Genomic DNA, 17,772 nt, shown 5'->3' with positions numbered 1-17,772 from the left:
CCTACCCCCCTAACTAGCGGTGTGGGTAGTTAACCCCCTCTAAAATTTAATGGCTCATCATATCAGCTCCGCCGTAAGTAATACCCCTAATAAATAGCTAAGGTTTGTATAGTTAGGAAAAATATGCATATACAGCTACACTAAATCTTTTCATGAATTATGACAAGCTGCTATGATTATGTGAGAATTGAAAAAAACCTTGATGCATAGAGTATGCTTACATAGCTCAATGTAATTATCAGTGGTAGCCTAGCCTATGAATGTTTGTCATAATATTTTGGTAAGTCAGAAATTTTTCACATAATTATTTCACATCTTAGCATAATATACTATCTTGAAGTGTGTAGATATATGATCTTCCATAAATTATGATTAAAGGTGCTTAGCTCACCTGGTCTAGGTTAAGTTTAGTGTTCATGAATATTTGGTAGCATAGCCTGTCTCTCGAAGGGTTTTTATCAGGCATAAAAGTAAGCAGGTGTTGTGATGTTAAAACAGTTTATAGTAATCCCAGCTTATAGCATATTTATATTTTAGCCAACCTGAACTATATCCAAATTTGATTTATCCAGAAATTTTGCTTATCCATCCAGGTTCCCCCAAGTTGCACCAGTTAAATAGTTATATATAGGTACAGCACTACATTATAATAGAATTTGATTTGGGTAAAGTTTTCTTTATTTATTAAGTACTCTTGATCATTATTTACTGTTTTCAGTAATGGAAGTCAATACAACGCGACCTGAAAGTTTACCCGGTTCAAACTTCCGCCATCCTATTCAAGTCGATATTGGAAAGAACTGTGATCAGAGTGATCTTCATTCTACTGCAAGTAGTCCCTTAGGTACTCCATGCAACCTTTCTACTGACTTTCCTGATAGTATACCTGGCCAGTCTACTCCGTTTTCCGTTACTGGGGCTTATTTTGAAGGAACTCCACAAAAAAGAAAAGGGTATGTAAATGTCTGCTTATTAAGCAAATTTAAATGGATCATAGTTTAAATTTCATGAGGTGCACACAATTATCCTATCATACATGTAATTGTTACGGTATTAAGAAATATGTCTTTCTACTTGAATACAAAAAGTTTTCCTTTAATAGGAGTATGCTTTTAATTAAGCTGGAACTTAGCTGTTAAAATTTATAAGGTGGTGGTGGTATTTACTACTGGGCCACTAAGCTTCTGCTTTTTTTTCAACTGCTGAAAAGTCCAGACATAATTCCGTTGTCATCATGTTGCTGTTTTAATCTTTTTACTTTTCCTTTTAGATGATTATGTTAGTAGATCTTCATGTACGAGGGGTATTTAGAAGGAAAGATTTACAGTTTTTTCTAGTTCCAGTTTGACAGCACTCCTGTTTGCTGTTTATTCCCTCACTAGTGTGGCACTGTGATGATGATGATAAGTAGTCCTATGGAGATTACCATTCCTTTTGATATTAATGTGCTCCATTGGAGGAAGAACGTTATGCTGCCACTAAGTGTGAAGGGGATGGACCCTGCCCGTATTCATCAGTGTTTCCTGTTCCGGGAGGTGCTAAGGATTTATCACAGGGTTATAGTGTCTCTTCATAGAGTTCCTGTGATTTCCTCCCCCAGGAAATATTTGCCATCTGCCTATACGACCTTATAAGAGATGAACGTCAAGTTCTTCCTTCTCCTCTGCTGCATCTCCGAAGTAGATGAAGTCATCAGGAAGACCAATCAGTAAGGGTTTCGCATGCTTGACTCTGACTGTTTCCCTCCCTGTGGGAGATACAGTTTGGTACCAGGAACTTCCCTTCTGGGTGTTCTCACACTTTTTACCTGTGCTCAGTCTTGTACTGGGAGAAGTAAGTACCGAGAGTCGTCCCTCTTCCTGGACAATCTGTTTACTTGTTTTAGGAGAGAAAGGGAAATGGGACGTGCTGAGAATTGCACCTGTATTCAGTCCTGTAGTGGTAGAGGGTGGGGGAGAAGAATTATTGGCATGCACAATTCTCAGTACCCTTGACTGAGCGCTGCTACTTTGCCCAAAAATGACGTTGTCTAAGAATGACCGATTGATGTAGTTTTCTGTCATCGATTGATCTCGCCCCATGTTCATGAGGATGTTACATTACTGAAAGAACGTTGTATACCAGTTGGAGCGGTACATGGTACAGGTGTTCACTCGCCTGCTATCAATGCTTGGTCGCATACAATACAGAACACTTGTATACTCTTTCTCTTCCTTCAAACGGTTTCTGACGTAAGCAGATCGTTTTGCCATCCTCTCAAATTATTGGGTATCTTTATTTTGGTGATCTGTAAATTCTAAAAGAAAATTAGAACCTAGGGTTTTATTTCTATTATTAGTTCATCGGCTCAATCCATATAAATCCACCCCTCAGTGGATAAATGGTCGTGTCATAATTCTACAAGTAGGAGGGAGGATATTTTAACTTGACAGCGTATTGGCCATACACATGCAACCCACAATTGTTTAATGAAGGGTGGTGAAAGGAGACAGGCTTCTTTTTGTAATACCTGTCAAGTGACATAGATATCAAACATATTTTAGTAGATTGTCCTCTTTTTAATCTTCAGAGAAGGACACATTTTCTCCAGGACAAACCTTTAAGAGATATACTGGTGGAAAATTGTAATACCTTGAACTTGAAAAAATGTATGCAGATTATTGGTTTATATAATGAGCTTTAAATAATTATGTTTACTTATATTTTTAATCCTTTTAATTCTTCCTTATTTTACATTTACATATTATTGTATGAAAGTTTTGTGATTGGTTTTAGAAGTTGAAATTATACCAAATGTGAGAGTACGGCTATGGTTGATTAATTTGCATTATACAGCACTGAATGGCCTTTGATGCCCCAGTGCTTGGCTTAAGGCCTAAATTTTATATTCAACTCAACATCTCAATCCATAAAATTCACGACAGAAAAGGAATAAAATATCAGTATCCTCATTTTTAGTTGTTCTGATTGTTAGAGAAGCCAACAAATTTGAGTTCTCCATATTCAAAAAGTCAACCAATAACTTATATACATTTCTGTTAAGGCCATTTTAAGGTGTAGTAATTTATAATTTCCTCTCTATTTGAGGTCACTATGAATATGCATCCTGAGTATGTTGAAGATGAGTTTACCAAAATTTTAAGTAATGGCCTTTAATCTGTGCTATTCTAAGTATTTTTGAAAGTTGTTTGTATAAATCTAAGGAAACCTTTTACAATATCCAATTAGAAAATAATCAATGAATTACATAGTTTATTTACAATTCCTTGAATGTTTTTAGATGATATTTTCCTTTTGAAAAACTAAATATATGGTTTGTGTTTACATATAACCACATTGAAAAATATGCAGTTATAAATAACTCTGGAAATAAAAATGAAATATATATTCCATGTTCAGAATGTGATTTGCTTTAAGTGACAAGATCTAAAGGCATATCTGTAAGAACCAAATAGCGTAAGAGAGCAGTATCAGAAGGGTTTATTGGCTTAGCTCAGGCTATTAGTTTGACTGGTCAGTGCCTAATACAATAATCATGTTAATGAGTTCCCCAAAAAACAAGAGAGAGAGAGAGACCAGGCAAACACAACCAAAATGGCATAGAACTGGAACTGAGATTCTCCGTCATCCTCGCCTGTAACCACCACAAAGTGTATTCATACGCTGCGCGCTAGAAACTAGTTCGCAATTGTTTACGTCGTTTATGACGCTAACGCTGTGAGATGGAACGGCGCTTAATATTATTTTTTATATTTTTATGGGGGTGCGTTCGTAACCACGAAACCGCGTAAGTCGGGACCGTCGTAACCCGAGGACCCCCTGTACAGTTTTTTAAAGTTGGAAATTACTTGTTGGTCCATGGGCTGGAGGAGTGGCGTGGTGTTGGGTGGGAGATAAAGGACCTTGATGAACCTGTACTCAACAAGAATGTCCTCTTCGAGACCAGGAGGTTGATCAGGGGCATTGTCGAGGACCAGGAGACATTTCATTGGCAGGTTTTCCTTTGCCAAATATATTTTGACTGCCAGACCAAAGCACAGCTTAACCCATTCTATGAAGAAATGCCGCGTAACCCAAGACTTAGCATTAGCGCGCCACATCACTTGCAGTTTTTCTTTCAAAATCCTTTGGCTTTTGAAAGCACGTGGGTTTTCTGAGTGGTGCACCAGCAGTGGTTTGACCTTACAGTCACCGCTGGCTTTATCATACAAGGCTTGAGTTAACCGGTCCTTCATTGGTTTATGGCCTGGTAGTCTCTTCTCCTCTGCCGTGATGAATGTCCTCCTGGGCATCTTTTTCCAGAAAAGGCCAATTTCATCGCAGTTGAACACTTGTTGGGGATGTATACTTGTTCTGTGATAACTGAGGCAAAGGTTTTGACGTAGTCTGCCGCAGCTGTCGAGTCTGAACTTGCTGCTTCCTCATGCCTCACAACCAAGTGTATCCCAGTCCATTTTTTAAACTTATCCAACCTGCCACGACTGGCTTTGAAGGTTTCTGCTGGTGTCGAAGTCTCCTCTCTCTCAGCTACTTGCTTTCCTTTTAAGTCATCGTAGATTCCGCTGGCCTTTTCACAGATGATCGTCTCGGTCACGCTATCTTCCGCCAACTGTTTCTCCTTTATCCATATTCAAAGAAGCCTCTCCATCTCGTCATGAATATCACTGCACAGCTTAGAAAGGATGGTTAGTCCTTTGGAAGGCTTGGTGCTCTTTATAGCATCCTTCTGCTTGAGGATGGTACATATTGTTGATGTACTCCTCTCATATTGGCGAGCCAGCTGTCACTTGTACACCACTCATGTTTTTCAATTATTTCATACTTTATCTCGATTGTCATCATATGCTTTTTCTTTTCATTACTCTTGTTTGCACTCGCTTGCTTTGGACCCATTGCTTATTCACTTAACTCTGTACTGATTAACACAAAAAACACGTAAAAAATGCAAATTCTCCGGTCGATGCTCAGAGATAACTTTACGCGACGGAGTTCCGACGGGAAAGAGCAAGCGATGCCGTACTTGTGAGCAGCCTCTCGCACACTCTGCCACCTAGCGGCCGCATAGGAAACCGTCTTGTATCCTCGTATCTCAAATTTATCTTGTATCTTGGGGCAAAAATTTGCCTGAAACTTTCCTCGTATCTCAAGTTTCTCGTATGTAGGGACACTCGTATGGCAAGGTATTACTGTATACAAATCTTTCGTCTTGGAAGACAGGGAATGTCTTCAGTATATAGCCGGAATGGCGGTTGAAATTGTTATCGAGGAAGTTAACGACAAGTTGTGAGTGTGGGCAAGTAGTCCACCCAACCTCGTATATAATTGGTGGTTGAAACTAGTGGTCACATAACAAAAGAGGAGGGCATTATAATTTAACCTCAGACTACTGGTAGAAAGGGATGTATGTACAGATTAAATTTTGTTCCCTATATTTGATAACTAACTTTATTCCACATATTTGATAGCCACTTTTTTCTTGAAAAAGTGTTTTGTCCCGTAACTGACATACAAACCACGCTATTTAATAGGGGTTATTACTTTCGGCGTAGCTGAAATGACGAGCCGTTAAAATTTTAATGAGAGTTTACTACCCCACCGCTAGTTATGGGGGGTAGGGAGGATAGCCTGCTAAACCCCCCCCCCCCCCCCCTCACACACACCTGTGCTTGAACTCACTTTTACTTTTGGCTCGGAGCGAGAACGGTTGTTCCTCTCTCTCTCCTCGCCTATTTTGGACTGCCATTAATTTTTGTCTTTTTACTTACTTTTTCTTGTAATATCTATATAAACATTCTTTATGTTAATGTATATATTTGTGTATAGAAATGTAGTAAGTTTTCTTTTCAGTGTTTGTGCTGTGTGTGTGATGTACGACAACGACACTTGCATAGCAAGGCCACCGCAGTTCCACTTCGTGGGTAACGACCTCTCCCTTTCTAGTCCATCGGTCTTCCCGTTGGCATATGTCCGTTAACTCTGCCGCCGCAGGGGAATCGTCATCGCCTGGACCCTCTTCATTCATCTATTATCTTCGCTTTTCCTCTTTTCCTATGGGAAACTTGGATTCTCAGCGAAGGGAATGTGGCCTTTTTTTTAGATTAACTACGGTCTCTCTCTACTCGAGGTCATTCACCTTTACTACAACTACGTACTATTACGATAGCTCCTTTCCCGTTGCGGGTTAGGTTGCTATTCCGTTTGTTTGTCTCAATTATTTTTAGTGAATTCTAATTGTATTTTGACTTTTCAGCTTTCTCCGTGGGGAACACTTCCCTTCGGCGGTTCAGTGGTTCTCACTATTAGTGAATATTCTTAGATGATTAGATAATTATAATTCTGTTATAATTCTGTTTTTATTAGTTACTCGGCCCCCCCCCCCCCCTTCTCCCGTGGATGTCATCTGGGAAAGGTGGGCGCATACTTAATTCTTATTTTATGTTATTCCCTCGGGGTTCCTCTTTGGAGTTCCTCCCTGGGGAATTTCTGTTAAAATAATTATTTAATTTTATTTTCCCAGTTAACTATGCAGTTTTTCTTCGTTCGTCTAAAGAGTGCCAACGAAGCAGAGCTGTCCTGTTCATGCCTGGGGATTCTGCTGTCGCTGCCCTCCCTCAGAGGACGTCGTCATGGGCGTTATCCCTTCTCTTAGAAGTACTCCCGTGACAACATGCCAGCACTTCAGATCATCTTGGAACGCTAATGGAGGTTCGCCTCCAGGGGTTGGACAATTGGACAACTTCCCTTCCGAGGGAGGTTTCCTCCCCAGGTGTGAGGTTTTCTCCCTTCAGAGGGAGAACTTCCCATATCTTAATAAATTCCTCGCCTTCGACTACTGTTGCTGCCCTTCGGCCAGACTTTTCTCCCCCCTTGCTGAGTTTCTCTTCCTTCAGGGGTGGAGCACAGTCTTGGCAAGTCTCTTCTACGAAGTGTTCACCTCTCTCGTTCGCGAGAGAGCCCACTCTTAAAGACTCCTCTTCGGAGGATCGCTATTGATAGGGTCAGCTTGCTGATCCAACGGCCCTTAGGGGCGTCACCACGAGTGTCTTCAGGTCTCTTCTACGAAGTGTCACCTCTCTCGTTCGCGAGAGAGACCACTCATAGAGAATCCTCTTCGGAGGATCGCTACTGATAAGGTCAGCTTGCTGATCCAACGGCCCTAAGGGGCGTCATCACGAGTGTCTTCAAGTCTCTTCTATGAAGGGAACCTCTCTCGTTCGCGGGAGAGGTCTCTCATAGAGACTCCGCCTCGGAGGATCAAGCAGAACTTTCAGTGACCTCAACCTTGTGCTGCAACGTGGTCCTTTGGACTTCGGTCCTGGACTCTAACACGGACCTTTTACGGTCCCATCGGTGGATGCTGGCCCTTCCAAAGGGCACATCCCAGTTCCTGATCGTCCTGCCAGCTGACAAAGGACTTTGGTCCTTGTCTCTAAAGCAGACCTGCTTACGGTCCTCATCGGGGGATGCCTGCCCTTTTTTAAAGGACACATCCCAGTTCCTGATCGTCCTGCCAGCTGACCCTTCAACCTACTAGCGCGTGAAGAGCGCGCTCGCCGATCTTCTTACGTGCGCAAGCGTCGACGACCTCCTTACGCGCGTAAGCGCTGACGATCGTCCGCGCGCGGGTACCGATGGTTTCCCTCACGCACACCGCTACCTTCGCGCTCATGCTCGCCGATCTTCTTACACACGCAAGCGCCGACGATCTTCTTACTCGCACAAGCGCCGACGATCTTCTTACGCGGCAAGCGCCGACGATTTTCTTACGCGCAAGCACTGACGATCTTTCGCGCGCGCTGGTACCGATGGTTTCCTGCATGCGCTCGCTGATCTTCTTACCCGCACAAGCGCCGACAATCTTCATACGCACACAAGCACCGACGATCTTCTTAGGCGCGCGGGTACCGATAGTCTCCCGAGCGCGCGCCAATAGTCTTGAGCACGCGCGCCGATAGTCTTCCGCACGCGTGCTCCTATAGTCTTTCGTGCGCGCGCCGATGGTCTTCCGCGTGCGTCGATAGTCTTCCGCACGCGCCGATAGTCTTCCGGGCGCGCACACCAACAAACTTGTATGCGTGCGGCTATCGCGGCGCGCGCGTTCCAACCTTCGGATACGCGCGTACGCGCCGACGATCTTTTTACGCGCGCAAGCGCCGATGATCTTTCCTGCGCGCGGGTACCGATGGTCTCCTGTCTGCGCCGATAGTCTTTCGCGCGCCGATAGTCTTTCGCTCGCACGCGCGCGCGTGCCAACATTCTGATACGCGAGTACGCGCTGACGATCTTTTATTTTTGGCCGCACGGGCTCTTCATTCTGATCCTGCGCGCGAGCCCCGGGTATTCCCCATCGCGCGAGCGCCAGCGTGCTCCCCAGCGCAGTCGCCAATACCCTCCCATGCGCGAGGCTGCAGGACAATGCGGGGTAAGGGCGCCATCACCGCATCCCCCCCCCCCCCCCCCGCAAGCGCAGAATAGCGCGCTTGCCGGTAAGGGGGAAGGTTCCAGAAAGGTCCAGGGACATTTCTTCCTTATCTTCTTTCTTCTTGCCCGTGACTCCCCCTCCAGAGGGAGTGTCTGACAGCGCAGCCGTCAGGCCTGGTTTGGGGCTCTAATCAGAGCGGTAGCACAGGCTCTCTTGAGTTGGGCCACAAATCCTTGGCTGCATCTACTCCCCTGAAGAGGAAAAGAGGAGTTTCGGACGCGGTAACTTCTTCGAGGATGAAGCTGTCTCATTGCAAGTCTTCGAGGAAAGCACCCTCTCCCCTCAGACTTTTCTCCCTCCCCTTTGGACGAGGATTTCCTATCCTCAGGGGAGTCACGTGAGGTGAGACGTTCCCCAATCACACCATTTAGCAAAACCCCACCTCGCGCGGTAAAGTCTTCTCGAATAAGGGTGGAAGAGAGCCTGCCTCCGTTGTTGTTGGAGTCCTGCATTCCTCCCAGGAGGGAGTCGAAGGACTCCAAGACAGTACAGGGAGGCCCCTAGCACCGAAATCTATAGGCTCAGACATTCTTCTGTTATGGGAACGAACCTGTTTGAGGCTAAGGACGGGGAGCAGGCTGCTGAGAGGTGGAGGAAGTCACCAAGACTCCCTCCTACATAGGGCTTTGACATTCAAGCCCTATAAACCTCCAGCACCCCAGCAGCCATGTCCCACCAAGACCACGAAACCGACAACGGCAGCGAAGACAGTGGTGTCTAAGCCCTTTCTGGTCAAGGACAGGAAAGGCAAGAAGTCCTCCAGGGGAGGGAAGAATCCTAGAGTGAGCAGCCGAGGCCGCAAACGCTAGGATTGGCAGTCCCCCTGCATGTCCGCCAGGGGGGGGGGGGGGGCGGGATGCCTACAAGGTTGCGCAGACAAGTGGCAGCAACTCGGGGCCGATTCCTGGACGATTTCCGTAATCAGTCAGGGATATCGCGTCCTGTTCACAACATCTCTACCTCCCCTGAGGACGAATCCGGTGTCATTTAGCTCCCTTGCCATGGGATCAGCAAGGGGGCTGGCCCTTAGGGCAGAGGTCCAGATTAAAGCAAACTTCATTCACCATGGAGACCGCAAACACGGTCAGACTTGCAGTGAAACCGCAAGACTTCATATGTATACTGGATCTGAAGGACGCGTACTTCCAGATCCCAGTCCATCCGTCTTCAAGGAAGTACTTAGGATTCAGCCTAGACCACAAGGGGTACCAGTTCAAGGTGCTGTGTTTTGGTCTCTCCACAGCACCACAGGGTTTCACCAGAAGTGTTCACCCTAATATCATCGTGCGCACACAGGATCGGCATCCGTCTCCTCTGTTATCTGGATGACTGGCTGATCCTAGCAGACTCGGAGTCAACCCTTCTTTGACACAGAGACAAACTTCTAGGACTTTGCCAGGATCTGGGGACCATGGTAAATCTCGAGAAGTCCTCTCTGCTTCCCACTCAAAGACTGGTTTACCTAGGCATGATTATAGAAACCAATCTCCACAAAGCCTTCCCATCAGACGACAGGATAGGAAGGCTGAGAGGGGTCGCAAGCCCTTTCCTCAGACGAGAAGAGCCTCCAACCCAATCGTGGTTACGTCTCCTTGGTCACCTCTCATCCTTGGCTCGTCTAGTTCCCAACGATCGCCTCAGGATGAGATCTCTCTTGTGGCGGCTCAAGTCCCGGTGGAATCAAGGTTGCGATTCCCTGGACGTCATGATCCCTATGGGTCCTGTGGAACAGACGAACCGCCAGTGATGGGTGACAGATGAGAACCTACAAAGAGGAGTGGATCTTCTCGTCCTTCCCCCGGATTTGATGCTGTTTTCGCCTCAAAGAAAGGAGGGGAGCCAAGTTCTGTACCACAGGACCTCAGGCCTGTGGTCAGAATCAGAAAAGTGCCTCCATATAAATCGTCTGGAGATGAAGGCCGTTTTGTTGACCCTTCAAGTTCCAACAATACCTGGCAGGTCACTCTGTGGTGGTGATAAGCAACAACACCACAGTAGTGGCTTATATCAACAAGCAAGGAGGTACCTTTTCGAAGCAGCTATCCCATCCTGCAGTAGAGATACTGAGATAGACCGAAGTCCGCTCGATTCTACTATCGGCGCGTTTCATTCCAGACAAGAGGAATGTGCTTGCCGACAATCTGAGCAGAGCGTCTCAGATAGGGAGTACCGAGTGGTCTTTTTGTCATCTAGTAGCCAACAAAGTCTTGACTTTGCGGGGTTCCCCGACTGTGGATCTGTTCGCGACAGCGCTGATCTTCAAGATTCCACTGTACTTCCCCCCAGTCCCGGATCCCAAAGCGCTCTGGCAAGATGCCTCCCAACAACGGTGGGATAACATCAATGTGTACGCCTTTCCCCCGTTCTGTCTGATGAGGAGGGTGCTCAAAAAGACCTGAATATCGGTCAAATTTTCAATGACCCTCATAGCTCTGTTATGGCATCACGCGGAATGGTTTCCAGACCTTCTGCAACTCCTAATGGAACTTCCGAGAGAATTCCTTCCACGACACGATCTACTCAGACAACCACATGCCAGCATCTTCCACAAAGCCGTAGCTTCGCTACGACTTCACGCCTGGTGACTATCCAGCATCTCCTCGCTGAGAGAGTATTTTCGCAACAAGTTGCGATTAGGATGTCTGGACATCTGCGAAAATCATCCGCATCTGTCTACCAGGCAAAGTGGAAAGTCTTCTGTGGTTGGTGTCATGGAAGGGGTATCTCTCCACTCAATGCCACTTCCAGCAATAGCGGAGTTCCTCGTGTATTTGCGGGAAGAAAATGCACCTTTCAGTCTCGGCGGTGAAAGTCTATCGCTCAGCCTTAAGTCTAGCCTTCAGGCTCAAAGGAATGATCTTTTCTTCCTTGGTGGAACTTTCTCTACTCATACAAGGTTATGAACTTACCTGCCCTCAGTCGGATGTGAGACCTCCTCTATAGAACGTGGTTTGAGTTCTCAGGTCTCTTAAGAGACCTCACTATGAACCATTACACCAGGCTTCAGTTCTCTACCTAACTTGGAAGACGGTGTTCTTACTAGCTTTGGCTTCGGCCAAGCTAGTCAATGAACTTCATGGTCTCTCATATGACATTGCCTATGGAAGTGTATGGGGGGGAGGTAACGTTCAAATTCGTCCCTGAGTTTGGTGCTAAGACTCAAAATCTGGGGGTGCCGGATGCTCGGTTCAACTCCTTCCGGATTCGAGTCTCCGATCTTTAACAGATGTCCCAGACCTTCTCCTACTGTGCCTAGTAAGGAGTCTGAGGCTATATCTCAGAAGAACGGCTGCAGTCCATCGCCAGGTGCAAGCATTGTTAGCACTGGGAGGATTAAGAGAAGGATAACCAAGAACACCATCTCGGCATGGATTCGTAGGGTGATCCATCTGTCCCTGAATCCAGACCCTCCTCCGTCACGTCGCCCTAGAGCACATGATGTCAGGGGCGTAGCTACGTCCCTGGCCTTCAAGAGAAATTTCTCAGTGACGCAGGTCCTTCAAGCTGGGGTGTGGAAACATGAGACGACCTTCACAGCCCACTACCTGCACGACGTGACCCGCAGGAGGCTCGATACGTTTTCTATCGGTCCTGTGATGGGTGCACAACAGCTGGTTTAAAACCTCAGGCTCCTTAGTGGACAAGTAGCAGAAGGTTGAGGGCATTGTTACCCGGTCTTAGTATGCATGAATGAAAAGATTTGTCTGGCCCTTACTCTTTTTTTCATCCTCCCCTCTCTTGGGGAAAGCAGCATCCTGGGTTCTCTGCACAGCTGACCTCAAACCACTGCAGGTAAACCATGTTTCCTTGTGTTCCGAGTATTAAGATAATACTGTCACGTCCCCATACCCTGACGAGGTGGTATTGGGAGAGTCCTAGCCTTCTAAGGGACCACAGGTCAACTTCCTAGGACGAGTCACACTTTATTTTACCTTCACACACAGCTTGCGTAGGCCGCAGTCCTTGCGTAGCAAGGTTCTAGCGAGGTGCAGGGACTCCTTATTGCTGAGTGCGAACACACTGAAATATTGAGTCCCCGGGCAAAGCCAAAACCCAGTACTGGCAGGGACTTTCCACCCTTCCTAATGGGTGAGTCACCCCTATTAAATAGCGTGGTTTGTATGTCAGTTACGGAACAAATGACGAATTCGTAGGTAATTTGTATTTTTCCTAACTATTCAAACCTTAGCTATTTAATCAAACTTGTCCGCCAGCCCTATCCCCCTTGAAGTCCTACCTCCAAGCAAAGTGAGCTCAAGCACAGGTGTGTTTGAGGGGGCTACCCTCCCTACCCCCCCGCTAACTAGCGGTGGGGTAGTAAACCCTCGTTAAAATTTTGATGGCTTGTCATTTCAGCTACGCCAAAAGTAATAACCCTTATTAAATAGCTAAGGTTTGTATAGTTAGGAAAAATACAAATTACCTACGAATTTGTCATGTTTATTATGAGGTTTATTTCATTAATGAGGACCCAATTGAGATGATAGAAAATGTTCTTTTAATACAGTGAGGTTGTTAGACAAAGTACAGTGGTTGGTTCATTTCCATGGATTATTTTTCCTCCCCCACAATTCATCCAAGACAGCAAGGTTTTAAATGTTTGTAATTACCACCTGCTAAAAGAAGCATATAGGCATACTCTATAATTATGTTATGTTTCTGTACAGATGTTTTGAGTAAATTAGGATAAAATATTAACAGTACTGTAGACATGTAACTAGAAAATTATATGCAAGGTGTCGGCTAGTAGTGGGTGTTCTATATAATTCTCTCAGATCTTGGGTTTTAGGAACAAACATAAAAGTTAAGTGAGGAGTACCTATAGTGTACTATATTCTGCTCATGAATCTATGGTTTTGACACTTGAATGATTGGTCCTGAATAGAGATTGTATTTTGAAATTACAAGATGTGGTTTTTATTTTATTTTCCTTCATCAGTCTGATATTAAAACTATAGAATTTTTGACGAATATAAACCTTTTTGTTTTTCTTTTAATAAGATAAGAAATTGCAGTTGTTTGTGTAAAAAAATAGATTTTTTTAATGGATTTTCATTTATCATGTAAATATTGGGGTTTAGTGGATTTACAAAAAATTAGAATCTGATTTTTAAGAACGAATTTTGTTAACAGGCAAGCTAAGAGGAGGAGTGCAGAGCAATCTAGTGGCCCCAGTCCCAACATAGAAAGTGAAGCAAACTTTGAAGTGAGTACTAGATATTTTTTTAGTTTGTTTGCGTTCATATACAAAAATAATATCCTATTGTGGAAGGGCAATAGGAAGCCTTTGAAACATTTCTCTTTTTTCATGAAAATTAAGGTTTGCATTGCATAAATTTTAGTGAAGCTGTCACGAATATAGAATTATTTTGGATCCTGGTCCATGTGGACATACATGGAAAGGAAGAGGACACTACAACAACCAAAATTACAATTATTATGACCTGATATAAAAAACCTTTCAATCAGTGACATCAACATCTGTAAAACCAATCATCTTTAATGAATGGCAGTTTTTATGGAGTAATGAATGTGATACTAATGAATCTGATACCAATAAATTTTAAAATGTCAGGTTATCACTGGTTATATCATTCTTCAGAAGAAAAAAAAATTACATGTTGAAGTATTACATTTTGTACACATTTCATCGTTTACCTGCAAATCATTCATACAATAACAATATGGCTGCTTTTCCATTTCACGGATATTATTCTTGCATGTGCAGTACAGTCAATTCTCAATATCCATGATTAATTAGTTTATGAACAATCGCTTGTGCCAAATTTGTATATATGAAGTTAATTTTTCCTATAAGATTACATGGTAAGTATGTCTAATGTGGACCCCAAGTCCCTACCATTTTTCGTATTTTTTCCTAAACTGTGTTGTACCTGAACTACGTATTAACTATGCATTATTACATTTAATACCCTTGAGAATGAAAATTAAATTAACTTTACTATATTGTTAATTGTGGTGAGTAATCCCTTGCTTAAACATAAACAAAAACATGGCAATGAATATTCTCTCTCTCTCTCTCTCTCTCTCTCTCTCTCTCTCTCTCTCTCTCTCTCTCTCTCTCCTCTCTCTCTCTCTTTTTTTTTTTATTGTTACATACATACATATACCAAGGCACTTCCCCCAATTTTGGGGATAGCCGACATCAACAATGAAACAAAACAAAAAAGGGGACCTCTATTCTCTACGTTCCTCCAGCCTGACAAGGGACTCAACCGAGTTCAGCTGGTACTGCTAGGGTGCCACAGCCCACCCTCCCCACATTATCCACTACAGATGAAGCTTCATAATGCTGAATCCCCTACTGCTGCTACCTCCGCGGTCATCTAAGGCATCGGAAGCAGCAGCAGGGCCTACCGGAACTGCGTCACAATCGCTTGCCATTCATTCCCTTTTCTAGCACGCTCTCTTGCCTCTCTCACATCTATCCTCGTATCACCCAGAGCTTTCTTCACTCCATCCATCCACCCAAACCTTGGCCTTCCTCTTGTACTTCTCCCATCAACTCTTGCATTCATCACCTTCTTTAGCAGACAGCCATTTTCCATTCTCTCAACATGGCCAAACCACCTCAACACATTCATATCCACTCTAGCTGTTAACTCATTTCTTACACCCGTTCTCACTCTCACCACTTCGTTCCTAACCTATCTACTCGAGATACACCAGCCATACTCCTTAGACACTTCATCTCAAACACATTCAATTTCTGTCTCTCCGTCACTTTCATTCCCCACAACTCCGATCCATATATCACAGTTGGTACAATCACTTTCTCATATAGAACTCTTTTTACATTCATGCCCAACCCTCTATTTTTTACTACTCCCTTAACTGCCCCCAACACTTTGCAACCTTCATTCACTCTCTGACGTACATCTGCTTCCACTCCACCATTTGCTGCAACAACAGACCCCAAGTACTTAAACTGATCCACTTCCTCAAGTAACTCTCCATTCAACATGACATTCAACCTTGCACCACCTTCCCTTCTCGTACATCTCATAACCTTACCTCTTACCCACATTAACTCTCAACTTCCTTCTCTCACACACACTTCCAAATTCAGTCACTAATCGGCCAAGCTTCTCTTCTGTGTCTGCAACTAGTTCAGTATCATCCACAAACAACAACTGATTTACCTCCCATTCATGGTCATTCTCGTCTACCAGTTTTAATCCTCGTCCAAGCACTCTAGCATTCACCTCTCTCACCACTCCATCAACATACAAGTTAAACAACCACGGTGACATCACACATCCCTGTCTCAGCCCCACTCTCACTGGAAACCTATCACTCACTTCATTTCCTATCCTAACACATGCTTTACTACCTTTGTAGAAACTTTTCACTGCTTGCAACAACTTTCCACCAACTCCATATAACCTCGTCACATTCCACATTGCTTCCCTATCAACTCCTATCATACCCTTTCTCCAGATCCATAAACGCAACATACACCTCTTTACCTTTTGCTAAATATTTCTCGCATATCTGCCTTACTGTAAAAATCTGATTCATACAACCCCTACCTCTTCTAAAACCACCCTGTATTTCTAAGATTGCATTCTCTGTTCTTATCCTTGATCCTATTAATCATTACTCTACCATACACTTTTCCAACTACTCTTAACAAACTAATACCTCTTGAATTACAACACTATTGCACATCTCCCTTACCCTTATATAGTGGTACAATACATGCACAAACCCAATCTACTGTTAGCCATAATAATCTTTTACAGCATATGAAGAAAATATTTGTGAATTTTGGGTATACCTGTCCATGTTTGGATATAAGTTTTTTTGGTTATGCAAACAGCAAAAGTCAAGTCTCAGTATTTTTGTCTTATTACAGAATATTTTATAAAAAATTTATCCATTAGTTACTTTATTGGGTTTTACATATAAAATGGTTATCTTATTGTTTTCATTAGGAACATTTACCCATGCTTTTTATTATGGTCCATTTTTCTGTTAAGATCTGTAGTGTATGTGCATGTTGAAGTTTTAATAGAATTATTATTTCAGAATTTGTTATACAGTGAATGGGATATAGTTTTTGCAATTTTGTTTTTTTCAGAAAATACTGAAGAATTTATATGAAAATACTGCACTTCATGAAAAGATAGCGAGAACATTAATAAAGGATTGAATACCCAGGGAAAGTTGTTGAGTGGTTTAAACTCTAGTCCCTCAAGTGCAGGGGGAATTATCAAATTCAGTCTCCAGTTTTGGGCCAGACCGAATACACCTGAGCAGCGGTAGTAGTAGTCTTCAAAATGAAGTCAAAGACAAAAAGTTATCGGGAGATCCTGGTGTGGAGATGTGGCTCTTATTAAGGAACTTGATCACATAGTCTCAGGCATCATAACAGAAACAACATCTGACCCAGTTTTTGAAAATCTGATTGAAGAAGTTTTTGGTAGGTAGTGATTCCTACTAAAATTATTCTTGGATATACTTTATCAGTTTTAATAAATTTTATTTTACTCTAATTTTTGTCCATTATTGAAAGCTGAAATTTTAAAGTTTTCTCTTTGATTTCAGGGACAAGTTCAAACCCTCCTTTGCCAGCCAAGAAATATGGGGCTTGTCAACCTGGCCAAGATCCTGCTGTAGATTTCATGAGTGTTAATTCCAGGCCTTTGTCCACACCCATTCCTCCATTACTCACATCAGACAAAATATCGGCTTCCCGGGGAAGCAATTTCTGTAACATGCTACACTCGCCTGCAAGTTCTTCTTCTTTACCTGGTTTTCCCACTTTGGATAGTCAGTCAAGCTCAACTTCTCAGCCTACAACACAGCCTGCCGAAACCAGCTCAAGGCAAAGCTCGTCAAGAAAAAGTTTATGGAAAAAAGATTCTTCAGTTGTTCAAGTGCCTGAAAAAATAGATAATGTCAACAGTGCTTTATCTGAAAGAAAATCACCTCAATCCAGGTAAGTTTTTTGCTTATTTACTGTCTGTGGACAGCATCTTGACCTCATCCAATGAATTTGTGAGGAGGTTATGTTTTAGCCCCTGTTTGTTTGTTTGTTTTTTGTGAATAACTTCTTGGCCACAATTTTTTTCATGGAGTAGTAGTGAAACTTTCAGCGATTTGAGCAAAAGGTCAACCAAATTAACCCTAACCTTAATGCCCAAGTTTTCACTTGGTTGTCATACAGACTTCAAATATGTCTACAGTCTAAATTGAATCTGGGAAAGGCAAGCTGGGTTGAGAAATAAGCTGACGTGGAGAGAGGTCTGCACTCACAGAATACT

General features: G+C 43.5%; 1 protein-coding gene across 1 annotated transcript in view; it reads left to right on the top strand.

Annotated features, from left to right (window-relative positions):
* The window catches only part of LOC137639885 (protein NPAT-like), an 81,654-nt gene extending 64,212 nt beyond the window's left edge, over positions 1-17,442 (top strand). Inside the window, exons 5-8 of the mRNA XM_068372148.1 lie at positions 719-953; positions 13,616-13,688; positions 16,587-16,928; positions 17,054-17,442. Coding sequence (XP_068228249.1) covers positions 719-953; positions 13,616-13,688; positions 16,587-16,658 — 380 coding nt within the window. The 3' untranslated portion in view covers positions 16,659-16,928; positions 17,054-17,442. The remainder of the gene's footprint in view (positions 1-718; positions 954-13,615; positions 13,689-16,586; positions 16,929-17,053) is intronic.
* Positions 17,443-17,772: the final 330 nt, after the last annotated feature.

Source organism: Palaemon carinicauda, chromosome 4 (assembly GCF_036898095.1).
Source record: "Palaemon carinicauda isolate YSFRI2023 chromosome 4, ASM3689809v2, whole genome shotgun sequence".
In the NCBI taxonomy this organism is placed as follows: Eukaryota; Metazoa; Arthropoda; class Malacostraca; order Decapoda; family Palaemonidae; genus Palaemon; species Palaemon carinicauda.
This window is presented reverse-complemented; position numbering and strand designations above follow the sequence as displayed.